The sequence below is a fragment of the Hylobates moloch genome, unplaced genomic scaffold (assembly GCF_009828535.3).
Source record: "Hylobates moloch isolate HMO894 unplaced genomic scaffold, HMol_V3 SCAFFOLD_8, whole genome shotgun sequence".
NCBI lineage: Eukaryota > Metazoa > Chordata > Mammalia > Primates > Hylobatidae > Hylobates > Hylobates moloch.
Window position 1 is genome coordinate 39,343,556 of NW_026652283.1, and position 13,199 is coordinate 39,356,754.

The 13,199-nt window shown below is 49.6% G+C and overlaps 3 protein-coding genes across 3 annotated transcripts in view; 2 read left to right on the forward strand and 1 right to left on the reverse strand.

Annotated features, from left to right (window-relative positions):
- The window catches only part of SNIP1 (Smad nuclear interacting protein 1), a 23,325-nt gene extending 17,388 nt beyond the window's left edge, over positions 1 to 5,937 (reverse strand). Inside the window, exons 1-2 of the mRNA XM_032160279.2 lie at positions 5,801 to 5,937; positions 908 to 1,132 (exon numbers count right to left, since the gene is read on the reverse strand). Of these exons, the coding sequence (XP_032016170.1) occupies positions 908 to 1,131 (224 nt within the window). The 5' untranslated portion in view covers position 1,132; positions 5,801 to 5,937. The remainder of the gene's footprint in view (positions 1 to 907; positions 1,133 to 5,800) is intronic.
- On the forward strand, positions 3,130 to 3,779 carry LOC116472961 (small ribosomal subunit protein eS27-like). Its single transcript, XM_032160280.2, has one exon. It carries the CDS (start codon positions 3,136 to 3,138, stop codon positions 3,388 to 3,390), a length of 255 nt encoding a protein of 84 aa, XP_032016171.1. The 5' UTR covers positions 3,130 to 3,135; the 3' UTR covers positions 3,391 to 3,779.
- On the forward strand, positions 3,810 to 12,093 carry DNALI1 (dynein axonemal light intermediate chain 1). The gene is made up of 6 exons (XM_032160283.2): positions 3,810 to 3,968; positions 4,505 to 4,650; positions 6,234 to 6,403; positions 8,475 to 8,653; positions 9,001 to 9,165; positions 11,959 to 12,093. Exons 1-6 carry the CDS (start codon positions 3,822 to 3,824, stop codon positions 11,992 to 11,994), a joined length of 843 nt encoding a protein of 280 aa, XP_032016174.1. The 5' UTR covers positions 3,810 to 3,821; the 3' UTR covers positions 11,995 to 12,093.
- The last annotated feature ends 1,106 nt before the right edge of the window (positions 12,094 to 13,199 follow it).

A 13,199-nucleotide genomic window follows, 5' to 3' on the forward strand; every position in this document is an offset into this window, starting at 1 on the left:
CATCCTGTGGTTCTACTTCCTCCCTGTGCCATCTCATTCCTACCACCCACCTTCTTGACCACTATAATCCACCGACACTGGCTTTTTCCCATTTCAAGCATAATTCATTCTACTTCAAGTTCTTTGCAGATGTTGTTTCCTCTGCCTGGATCTTTAAAAGGTTGGATCATTCTTATCAGTCAGGTCTGGGCTCAAATGGCACCTCTTTAGAGAGGCCTCCTCCCTCTTCTCTCCAATCTCTCACTATCACATTACTGTTTTAATCTATCAATAATACTGGTTTCTAACTGAAACTATTTTATTTTTTTTATCATGTCTCAGGGTTAGAGCATGGCCAATATGGCACCGGCGAAGATCATCTGACTGAATCACCCTTGCAGCCCCAATACCTAGGGCAGTCTTTAACACTTAATAGGCACTCAGTAAAACTATGGTGAATGAATGCATAAATAAATGAGTCTAGCAAGAAGCAACCTTTTTTTTTTTTTTTTTTTTTTTTTTCCAGTTTATGTTAGGTAGCTCGCCTAGACCTCGATGTGAAAACCTTTCTGGCAGGTAACTGGAAAGACAACGCCCACACTCCATTTGTGGGCGGGATGGGGAAAATCTCAATCCAATTTAACAGATTATCCGTGCTATCTGTTGGGCCACACTCTCTGAAGTGCTAGGGACACAAGAATGAAGGACTGGGATCCTGCCGGTTAGTCATTAGGCACTGAACACCGAGCTATAATGCAAGTGACAGAGCAAGCATAACACAAGCACGACTGGATCACTCTCAACAGCCCCTCAGGATTAAGTCCAGGCTGCTGCGCCCAGCATTCAAAACCTGTTTCGGACGCTAGCTCTGCCCGTCTTTCTGAATGAGCCCAACCCAACGTCCATCCTGGGCTGCTCCCCCACTTACCGGCTAACTCCTCGAGCTCGGTTCCCGCGGTGGCCCTGGCGGGCCGGCTCGCTGTCCGGCGGAGACGGGCTACCGCCGGAGTGGTCCGGACGGCGGTGGGCGGGAGGTGCGACTTCTGGGCTGAGACGCTCCTGCTTCACCACCACCCCCGCCGGCAGCACCACGTCCCCGTCCCGGTGTCTTCGCCGGCTCCCTCGCTCCCGTTCGCTCTTCACCGCCTTCATTCTGTGATTTTGTTTGAGCGAAAGAAAACAGATTGTTTGAGCTCCTCTAGCTGAAGGAAATGACGAGTTTGACTCCTGGACTTCCGCTTCCGGGGTGCCCAGGCTCCCAGAAATCCTCGCGGCAGAGATTAAACACGTGACTACTCCCTAGTGGGCGTGGCCACAGTGACCGGCTTGGATGGCGGGAGTTTCAAGTTTCAAAAACAAAATGCTGGCTGGGCGTGGTGGCTGGCGCCTGTAATCCCAGAACTTTGGGAGGCCGAGGCTGGCGGATCATCTAAGGTCAGGAGTTAGAGAACAGCCTGGCCAACATGGCACAACCCTGTCTCTACTAAAAATACAAAAATTAGCTGGGCTTGGTGGCGCACACCTGTAATGCCAACTACTCGGGAGGCTGAGGCAAGTGAATCACGTGAACCGGGAGGTGCAGGTTGCAGTGAGCAGGGATCACACCACTGCACTCCAGCCTGGGCGACAGAGCGGTGAGATGTCTCAAAAACAAACAAACAAACAACAACAAAAAAACTGGGAAAAAGCAAACCTCTCAAGGCTGTTCGTTGCCACATTATTAGTAATTACAAAACGTGGAAACAATGTAAATACCCAGCAGTAGGGAAGTTAGTCAAATTAATGGGTGTTATGTGGCCATTAGTAAACCATTTACAAACTTTAAAAACCCTGACTTGCTAACGATAAAGCAGGATACAAAAGTGTGCGCAAACTATAATTATATTTACATTTGGAAACAGAAGGGAGGAAGAAATGGAAATGCAATCAGAGATGATAACCCATGGGCAAATCATTAGCTTTTCCTCTTCTATTTCCTGAACTTTCTGCAATGCTGTTGGGGCTCAGAAACCGAAACTCCAAAATATGGTGCACTGACATGCTGAACTGAAGAAGCCTCAATGTTCCTTTCCAGTGCCCACCATCTCTCCCAAAGCACAGGCCTTTATCTGCCTAAGATCCAGACTACCAAAAGGAATAATTGTTTCTTTCTTCTCCTCCCAAAAATGTAATCACACCTGACCAGAGACCCTATACTGCAGAAGTAGCTATTTACAACCGAGCACGGTGGCTGCAGCCTGTAATTCCAGCGCTTTGGGAGGCCAAGGCAGGAAAATCGCTTGAAGCCAGGAGTTCGAGACCAACCTGCCCAACATAGCAAGACTCTGTCTCTTAAAAAAAATTAAATTTGGCACAGGCTGGTGGCTCATGCCTGTGTTCCCAGCAGAGACAGGAGGATCGCTTGAGCCCAGGAGTTGGAGGCTGCAGTGAGCCGTGATGGCACCACTGCACTCCAGCCAGGGCTACAGAGTGAGACCCTGTCTTCAAAAAAACCAAACCAAAACAAAAAAACAACAAAAAACTGTTTACAAATTTATCTGTTCCCTTATTCATTCATTCTGCCTAGTAATCCCTGAACAGAATTCCTTCTTCTCCCACCCTCATAAACCTGTTTTACCAGGAAGGTAGATAAGCTTCTGAACCCTTTTCGGGGTGGGTAATCACACTGTGATTCTCCCCGTGTATACATTTTAAATACATTTGTATGCCTTTTCTCCAATTAGTCTGCCTTTTGTGAACTGATTTTTGAGCAAATCTTCAGGGGGCAAAGGGGAAGTTTCCCATCGGTTCCTACATTGTCATTTCTCCATTTAATTACAAAAATACTTCAGGCTGGGCGCGGTGGCTCACGCCTGTAATCCCAGCATTTTGGGAGACCGAGGCAGGCGGACCACAAGGTCAGGAGTTCAAGACTAGCCTGGCCAACCTGGTGAAACCCCGTCTCTACTAAAAATAGAAAACTTAGCCGGGCATGGGGGCACGCGCCTGTAGTCCCAGCTACTAGGAAGGCTGAAGCAGGAAAACCCGGGAGGCGGATGTTGCAGTGAGCCGGGATCACGCCACTGCACTTCAGCCTGGGCAACAGAGCGAGACTCCGTCTCAATTTAAAAAAACAAAACAAGCCCTTTCTGGCAGTGACGACTTACCCACGAGAACATGCCTCTCGCAAAGGATCTCCTTCATCCCTCCCTAGAAGAGGAGAAGAGGCAACACAAGAAGAAATGCCTGGTGCAGAGCCCCAATTCCTACTTCATGGATGTGAAATGCCCAGGATGCTATAAAATCACCACAGTCTTTAGCCATGCACAAACGGCAGTTTTGTGTGTTGGCTGCTCCACTGTTCTCTGCCAGCCTACAGGAGGAAAAGTAAGGCTTATAGAAGGATGTTCCTTCAGGAGGAAACAGCACTAAAAGCACTCTGAATCAAGATGAGTGGGAAACAATCTCAATAAACACATTTTGGGAACAACTACAACAACAACAAAACCTTCAAAAAAAACGTAGGAACTCCAGATGACTTCATTTGGGAATTGTCCCTTAACCCTTCATGAGGAGTCAGGAGATGACTCCTGTTTTTCAGGTGACAAAATTGGAGCACGGCAAAGGTGATCTGCCCACTTCATTCAAATCGCGAGCTAGACGGAGCATAGGGACTCGAATCGTTGTTTTCCTCGCTTCCAAGAGTGCAGGGGCGAACCGACGAGCAGAAGGCCTAAGAAGCCAGGTACAAGAGGTTTCTGCCCAGGAGGCACAGAATGAAACTCGCCGCCTGTTGGCCCCGCCCCACTTCGAAGCTCCGCCCAGGCCAAGAAGCGCGGGGGCGGCAGTGAGGGGCGGTTTCCATGGTGACGGCAAACAAGGCCCACACTGGACAGGGCCGCAGCTGGGCTGCTACTCTCGCCGCCGCCATGATTCCCCCCGCAGACTCTTTGCTCAAGTACGACACCCCGGTGCTGGTGAGCCGGAACACGGAGAAACGGAGCCCCAAGGTAAGGACGGGGGCTCGGGGGACAAAGGAGCCTCGAAACTCCGATAGGGAAAGACACATTCCCGCACTGAGGGTCAGGAATCTCAAGGGACAGGAATTGCAGCGACTGGGAGTAAAGGGAATTGGGAAGTCGGAGAAGGAGGGTGAGAGGATTGTATAGGAAGCCCAGATGTTGGGTGTGACCCCAGAGGGCAGATTTAGGATGGGGAAGGAGGTCACAGGGAGATGGATGGGGCTCACTCTTCTTCATGGTACGTGGGTCCAAGAATAGATGAGGTAGTGATTTCCCCATCACCAGAGGTGTGAAAGCACATGCCTGATCACGTGTGCCAGAAACACCTGTTCAAGCATTGAGTTGGGGTCAGATTTCATGGCCTCCTTCAGCTCTGTGACATAATTTCTTCTGAGAAGACCGACCCAAAGTAGGCTAGGAAGAGGGGAGGGCTGTGCAGAAGACCTGGAGCAATCTACAGGTTGGGGATGTGTGGAGCTGAGCTCCCGAACCATTTCCTGCCCTCATCTGTGCCTTCATCTCAGGCTCGGCTACTGAAAGTCAGCCCCCAGCAGCCTGGACCTTCAGGTTCAGCCCCACAGCTACCCAAGACCAAGCTCCCGTCAAATCCCTGTGTCCCAGATCCTACAAAGCAGGCAGAAGAAATCTTGAATGCCATACTACCCCCAAGGTAAGAAAGTAGGAGCAGTGGCTGGGAGAAAGCCTAAGCTTTTGCATCGTGGATTTTGGGAGTGTGGGAGGAGGCACTGTGCCTCTGTTCCTGGCTGGGATTTCCTCCCAGTATCACAGAGCTCCTAGAACTTACATATGGCTGGATCCTGGCAGGGTGGTGGGAGACCTCTTCTCACTCTACCCTCATTTCCTGCATGCTGTCACCCAATCTCATGGCTTTAGATACCACCTATGTGCTGATGGCTCCCAGATGTGTATTTCCAGCCCTGTCTTCTCCACTAAACTCCAGGACCATGTAGTCTTCTACTTCCTCATTATCTTCATGAAGATATCTAATAGATGTCTCAAACTCAATATATTCAAACTAAATCGCAATTTCTTCCTTCCCCAATCTGCTCATCCCCTCCTCATTCTCCTTTTTACTAGGGACTCAAACCACCTTTCATTCCTTTTGATCACTCTCACAGCATGTGTCCTATCCTTCGTCACATTCTTTTGGCTCCACCTTCAAATTCTTTCCCAAATCAACCACTTTTCACCACCTCTGCTTCCACCATCTTGCTCCTAGTCACTGGTGGCCACTCGCACTGCTGCAGTGGCCTCCTATCTGAAAACACTGCTTCCACTCTGCTCCTAGAATCTATCCTCCATACAGCCCCTAAGTCATAAGTCAGATCATGCCAGTCTCTGCCAGAAACTCTTTCGTGGCTTCCCATCTCAGACTAAAATCAAAAGTCCTTACAATGGCCTGGAAGATGTGGCATGATCTGGCCTATGATGTATCCCTGACCTTATCTCCTATTATTCTGTTTCTTGTTCACTGTGCTGAATCCACAGGGGCCTCACTTGCTATTTCTGAAATGCCTCATTCACTCTCCTACCACAGGGCCCTGACAGCTGATGTTTTCACTGCCAAAGATGTTCTTCCCTTGATATTTTCCTGGTTCCTTTCATTTCTTCCAGGCCTTCCTTGAGAATTCGCTATAGCAGAGCACCCCTGCCCAACATGATCTCCTTTTCTTGCTTTTTTCTTCTGCAGCCACATCGATAATGGACATGCCTTTTCATCTATTTTTATGTAATAAGTTGACAGCACAGTTTGTAAGGCTATGAGGAGAAGCAAAATGGGGGCCTACACAGGCACACACCTTCATGAACCTCTCCACCCCGATACACACATCTGTCTCTTTCTGGCTCGCACAAGGTTCATGATGTCCTGTGTTTCCCACCCGATAAGTTGGTGGGTAGTTCCTACTGTTCACATCAAGCAACAACCATAAATCTGTCTTCAACATGTTAGGAGGGTAAGATCTGGAACAGTGGGGAATGATTTCACAGAGGCCCATTGCCGTGGAGGAAATTGTCTACCACCTACCCTTTCCCAAGATCCCTGTGGAGGCAGCATAGTGGGTATGGCTTTGGAGCCTCACACCCCAAGGGATGGAGGATTCTGGTGGGTTGGTGGCAAAGCTGCCCCCACCACTACTCACTCAGGCAGAGGGCTTAAAGGGCCCTCTCTGCTCATGTGCTAGGGACCCTCAAGTCAATGGGTTTTGCTCAGCCTCGCTGTGTCTGCCACAGGGAGTGGGTGGAAGACACGCAGCTATGGATCCAGCAGGTGTCCAGCACCCCTAGCACCAGGATGGACGTGGTGCACCTCCAGGAGCAGTTAGACTTAAAGCTGCAGCAGCGGCAGGCCAGGGAAACAGGCATCTGCCCTGTCCGCAGGGAACTCTACTCACAGTGTTTTGGTGAGTGAGCCAGGTGAGGGGTGGGCACTACACACCCTACTGCTCCCTTCCCTTCACCTTCAGCACAGATCCAAGCCTGAGCACCTTGGAGCTGGAGCCCATCTCCTGCTGGAATCCCCTCTTCTCCCCCTGCCTGACCCACCCGGCAACAGCTAACTGCCCCCTTCCCCTTCCCTTTACCAGCTGAAGGGGGCCAGTCCCTCCACACCTGTGGGTATTTCTCCTCAGGCAGGACGAGAGACTAAGAAAAGAAATAAGACACAGACAAAGTATAGAGAAAGAAAAGTGGGCCCAGGGGACCGGCGCTCAGCATACGGAGGACCCGCACCGGCACCGGCACCGGTCTCTGAGTTTCCTCAGTATTTATTGATTACTATTTTCACTATCAGCAAAAGGAACGCAGCAGGAGAGCAGGGTGATAGTGGGGAGAAGGTCAGCAAGAAAACGTGAGCAAAGGAATCTGTGTCACGAATAAGTTCAAGGGGAGGTACTATGCCTGGATGTGCACGTGGGCCAGATTTATGCTTCTCTCCACCCAAACATCTCAGTAGAGTGAAGAGTAACAGAGCAGCATTCCTGCCAACATGTTTCACCTCCCGCCACAGGGCGTTTTTTCTCCTATCTCAGAATAGAACAAATGTACAATCGGGTTTTATACTGAGACATTCAGTTCCCAGGGGCAGGCAGGAGACAGAGGCCTTTCTCTTATCTCAACGGCAAGGGACCTTTCTCTTTTACTAATCCTCCTCAGCACAGACCCTTCATGGTTGTCGGGCTGAGGGACGGTCAGGTCTTTCCCATCCCACGAGGCCATATTTCAGGCTATCACGTGGGGAGAAACCTTGGACAATACCCGGCTTTCCAGGGCAGAGATCCCTGCGGCTTTCCGCAGTGCATTGTGCCCCTGGTTTATCGAGAATGGAGAAGGGCGATGACTTTTACCAAGCATACTGCCTGTAAATATTTTGTTAACAAGGCACATCTTGCACAACCCTAGATCCCTTAAACCTTGATTCCATACATCACATGTTTCTGTGAGCCCAAGGTTGGGGCAAAGTTACAGATTAACAGCATCTTAGGGCAAAGCAATTGTTCAGGGTACAGGTCAAAATGGAGTTTCTTGTGTCTTTCTTTTCTACGTAGACACAGTAACAGTCTGATCTCTCTTTCTTTTCCCTACACCAGCCCCACCTCTTCTACAAGTCCTCCAGCTGCCAGCCACTGTATTCTTGGCAACTTGACTTCCTCACCCCTTAGCAGATGTTTGGAGTAAAACGAGAACTTCCATCTATTTTTTTCAAAGATTTTCTATAATAAGCATCTGCTAATTTTTTAGTCAGAAAGATTAATGTTCAGTATTTACATCCATCCATCCATCAATATTTGGCCCTTGGTCCAGAAAAATATTGTGATTTGTTGTTAACCGACAGACACGAGAGATTTAAGATGCACCTCCTTGAGTGCTGGTGTCAAATGGCTGTCCCCCAGCCCAGTTTCATTGGCTGTTATGGACGCCGATCCGCAAACCACCTCCAAACCCTCAGGCAGCTGCAGGGTCTAGCAGGCTTCCCTATCCGTGTGTTATTATGGTTTGCCCTCCAGGTCAGCATTTATGGGGAGATAAATGGGCAAGCTCTAGACCCTGCCGTTTCCCTCAAACCAGTGCAGCCAAGGGGGCACACAGGATGTCCCAGCTGCTTTAAAACAGCTGCCATCTTTAAACAGAAAAAGTCAGGTTTTTTCGAGTAGTAACCATTTTTACCTAAGGCCAGAAGGGAGGGGACCCAGTGCTGTAAACAAACCAGAGCCTCTTGTCTCCTTTGCTCTGGCCGACCCAGTCTTGCTGACTCTGTGCTACTCACAAGTGCCAAGTTCAGAGGAGCGACTGCATGGCAAGGCTCTTTGGGCCACTGAAGGCACCTTCCCCAAGGCCCTTCTCTGAGGCCTTGTACTTTGTCTCCAAGCGAGAACACCCTAATGTCCTTCCCAAGAGGAAGGGTGTTTGCAGTAGACATACTGCAAGTCCCCTCCCCATGCCCTGTCTGATCTCATGGTGTGTGTGCATTGGAAGATGAGTTGATCCGGGAGGTCACCATCAACTGTGCGGAGAGGGGGCTGCTGCTGCTGCGAGTCCGGGACGAGATCCGCATGACCATCGCTGCCTACCAGACCCTGTACGAGAGCAGCGTGGCGTTTGGCATGAGGAAGGCACTGCAGGCTGAGCAGGGGAAGTCAGACATGGAGAGGAAAGTGAGTGGGGTTTACCGTGACCCTTGGCCCCCTTTGTCTTCTGTAAACCTCAGGGCCACGTGCTTGTCATTCCAGCACTACATTCTGACCTCCTAAGGTGCTCTCCTGACAGTCACGACACCTGGACCTGCATCACCTCAGTGAGGGACCCCTGGTTGAGTATGATGACCAGCCTGGTGGTCTTGGCAGAGTTGTCTCCGCTGTGAACGCTCCATGCCAGGCACTGACCTCCCACTGGGTGGCAGTATATACCCTGGCAATGTCATGTCCCATGTCCCTTCCACCCAGGCTCACACCATTCCATTCACCTGGCGACATCCCAGGATGACTGGGCATTCTCTCCTCAGATTGCAGAATTGGAGACGGAAAAGAGAGACCTGGAGAGGCAAGTGAACGAGCAGAAGGCAAAATGTGAAGCCACTGAGAAGCGGGAGAGCGAGAGGCGGCAGGTGGAGGAGAAGAAGCACAATGAGGAGATTCAGTTCCTAAAGCGAACAAATCAGCAGCTGAAGGTAATCAACGCGCAGGCTGGGGTGGAGGTTTCCCCTGCCCCGAGACCTAGCCCCACAGGCCAGGCATTCGGTTCCTTTTCCATGGCTTTTAAATGTTTGTCCACATGCACTGCCAAAGGATAAAGGAAGCTGACTTTGGTGGTGGGAGAAGGGGAGGACTCCAGAGGGGGTCTCTACTCTCAACTCCAAATCTCTGAGGCGCCTCAGCCTGGCTCGCCAGTGGAGGATTCTTCTCCCTGGAAAAAAGTTGCCCATCCTCAAGGAAGAGGTGGATATGGCAGAAAGTGGAACTCCATTCCCCTGGAAGCTGGTATGTTGGAGCCTTCCTGGAGGGGGCTGGGCTCCAGGTGGCTTGCGTGGTCGTGCTATCCCATGGCTGTCTCCTCTGAGGCACTGTTTCAGGGCATAACCAGGGAAGAAGTCAGAACCAGTGGGCAGCAAGGGCCCTTTGAAAGGAAGAACCATTTCAAATCAGAAACCTTCCCCAGGAACGTGGTCGGGGAACACAGGCACAGGTGCTCTTCCTCGAAGTCCGATGCCAGCAGTGGTCTTTTATCCAGCTGAGGTGATAGGAGGGAGGGGGCTGGTGGACAAAGCTGGGCAGGAGGCCATGCTACAGGCACTGCAACTCCCAGCTGTTTGGTCCAAAGGTTCTCAAAAGGTAGGCCCCAGACCAGCATCGTCCTCACCTGGCAAAGCAAGACAAATTATTGCGCCCACCCCAGATCTACCAAATCAGAAAATTTGGGGTTGGGGTCCAGCAATGTGCTTTAACAAGGTCTCAGGTGATTCTAATGTTCGCAGAAGTTTGAGCATCACTGTTCTGGAAAGATGGCCTACTGACATTCAGTGGCTTTCTCCCATGGGCCTGGCCAAAGGACCCTGGATGGATCTCCCTCTCCTCCCTAGGCTCAGATAGAAACCTTACAGTCTTGACATTGCAGGCTTGTTTAGGTCTACACACCAGCAGGACTGGCCATTTGCGATAAAGAAGGCTTTCTGTTAACCACCACTGGAACTTTTCTTGTTGCACAAAGAAAAGCAAGGAACTTTCACAGCCAGAGATGAATCTGTTTCCTTAGCAGCCTCTGAGGCTGCTTTCCTTAACTGCCATATTCCTTTTTCATAAGCCTGAGTTCCTCAGTTCTTCCTGGATTAGCAACAAGAGCAAACCAAACACCTTAGCATGTTTCTAACATTTAAAAGCAATCTTGTAATCTCCAGGGTGAAAGATTCTTTAGAAGTTGGCATTTTAAAATTTTTTTTCTTTTGAGACGGAGTTTTGCTCTTGTTGCCCAGGCTGGAGTGCAATGGCACCATCTCGACTCATTGCAACCGCTACCTCCCAGGTTGAAGCGATTCTCCTGCCTCAGCCTCCTGAGTAGCTGGGATTACAGGCATGTGCCAGCACACCCGGCAAATTTCTGTATTTTGAATAGAGATGGGGTTTCACCATGTTGGCCAGGCTGGTCATGAACTCCTGACCTCACATGATCTGCCCACCTTGACCTCCCAAAGTGCTGGAATTACAGGCTTGTAATACAGGAAGTGAGCTATTTTTATCGGCTCAAAACTGCATTGCAAATAAAGCAGCTTTGCTGTCCCCAGGATAGACCTACCTAAAGATCTGTCCAGTATTATTTTATTGGCTACTAGAGGAACATAGTAAATAACTCCCAAGTGTCTTAAGCTTTACATAGAGGCACAGCTCTCCGCTGGGTGCAGTAGCTCACACCTGTAATCCCAGCACTTTGGGAGGCCGAGGCAGGTGGATCACCTGAGGTCAGGAGTTTCAGACCAGCCTGGCCAACACGGTGAAACCCATTTCTACTAAAAATACAAAAAGTAGCTGGGCGTGGTGACGCGCACCTGTAATCCAAGCTCTCAGGAGGCTGAGGCAGGAGAATCACTTGAACCCGGGAGGCAGAGGTTGCAGTGAACTGATATCACACCATCACACTCCAGCCTGGGTGACAAAAGCAAAACTCCGTTCCCCACCCCCACCCCCCAAAAAAGAGGGACAGCTCTGTATTCACTGGCAGCATTTCTCTAATTGGGTGCCAAGTTGTCTCAGTGGCTGAAAATTTGCTGTTTCCCAAACCTCTGGTCCCAGCAGAACTCCCAGGATCCTAAACCAGAGAGCCAGATTTTTTTTTTTTTTTTTTTTTGAGACGGAGTCTCCCTCTGCCACCCAGGCTGGAGTGCAGTGGCACGATCTTGGCTCACTGCAAGCCCCGCCTCCCAGGTTCATGCTATTCTCCTGCCTCAGCCTCTGGAGTAGCTGGGACTACAGACGCCTGCCACTACGCCCAACTAATTTTTGTATTTTTAGTAGAGTTGGGGTTTCACCTTGTTATCCAGGATGGTCTCGATCTCCTGACCTTGCGATCCGCCCGCCTCAGCCTCCCAAAGTGCTGGGATTACAGGCATGAGCCACTGCGCCCGGCCAGAGAGCCAAATGTTTAACTTAGCAGACATATTCTGGCCTGAAATCTGAGCCATGAAAAGCCCTTACAACAATGCATTCAATATCCTTTTCAATGCTTTATATCATACCCGGAGCCATTATTGTGTGGAAACCAGGACAGCTCTGGCTTCTCCCCATATACTAAGAGTGTATGCCAAGCCAGAAACTAGCTAATCTAGAAAATATGGATTTAGGGATCAAGGGGAAAAAGAACCCTTGGAGTGACAGCATTTGGATTCTTCTTCCCAGAGACTTTGATCACCTCTCAGCTATTTGTATCAGGCTGCAAGTTTCAAGTATTAATGGAGTTTGTTTTTGTTTTTCAGGCCCAACTGGAAGGCATTATTGCACCAAGGAAGTGATAATTTCCACATGATTAATTTCCAGCAAGACACTTGGGAGTTATTTACTGTGTTCCTCTGGCAGCCAATAAAATCATCATAAGCCCTTTGTAATAAAAAGCTGGTTTCCTGAGTGAACAAGCCATACCCTCCCCTAAACACCACCTAGGTATTTGTCAGAAGTCACACTGTTACTCCAATGTCCTCAAACACCTAAGGTCTGCCAGCCAGGCTCCTGGCTGGGCAATGGAAGATGGTGTGGCCCTGTTAGTCTCAGTATGTGGCTTACTAGCCAGCCTTGGGAACTGCCAGCTCAAATTCTAAGAAAGCCACTGCTTTCTCATCATCACTCTATACCAATACTTATTTCTGGCCAAATGAATCTGCTTCTCTGCCCCTCAAACCTTTAGTTCACAATTCATCTTCTACCTTAACTTGGGCTTCTTGGGTCTCTGGCCTTCCTTACTTAATGTCTTCTTTTCCCTACTCTAATGCATTTCTAACTCACTTTGGAGCTTTGGTTTTCTAATGTATTATCCCCACTTGCCAGTCAACTGGACCCCTTCCTCCTCGGTTTCAGACTGCCTACGTTAGGAAACAATGGCAGAGTCAAACCCATGGCTTTGGAGAAAGTAAATGTTTGCCAGAAAGGAAGACTAGTCACAGTGGCCTTTGTGAGTTGTCTGCAATTCAGCTCTTCCCGCAGCACAGATCTGTTCCCCTTATCCTGCAGAAAATCAAGCCCTGACTCTGCCCTCCCCTAAGTAGTGATGCTAATTAACAACTGAAGATGTAACCAAATCTCACATGCAGGTCTAATGACTAATGATTGGAGTACGGCTGCTAGACAACTGCATTTTAGTATTCCTCTTCCACTCTCCTGGTTTTGTAGACCCAGAAGATTGAATGAGTGACATAAATCTTTAGTTTGGGGCAAGCCAGGGTGGGCTGGGGTGGTAAGCTGGAGGACTTCCATCCTTCAGTCAGGCTGCACAAGTAATATTACCTAAAAGGCACTAACATGCTCAGGTTCCCCAGAAAGAGGCGTGAGAAGGGACTCTCCTTAGCAGAGCTTCCGCCTGCCATCTGTCGGGTTCAGTGAGCTTCAAGGCTCACAATGGAAGCACTGACGTTCCCCCAGAAAAGCTGTGTTCCCTATGCTGAACACACCATACACATTCTCATCTGGAATCTAAGGGGCAGCTTTTACCCTGATCCAGTATCCT

Coding starts and splice junctions, on each gene's coding strand:
- LOC116472961 (XM_032160280.2), top strand. CDS start 3,136: ATGCCTCTCGCAAAGGATCTCCTTCATCCCTCCCTAGAAGAGGAGAAG.
- DNALI1 (XM_032160283.2), top strand. CDS start 3,822: ATGGTGACGGCAAACAAGGCCCACACTGGACAGGGCCGCAGCTGGGCT. Junction 3,969..4,504: donor CGGAGAAACGGAGCCCCAAG/GTAAGGACGGGG, acceptor CCTTCATCTCAG/GCTCGGCTACTGAAAGTCAG. Junction 4,651..6,233: donor AATGCCATACTACCCCCAAG/GTAAGAAAGTAG, acceptor TGTCTGCCACAG/GGAGTGGGTGGAAGACACGC.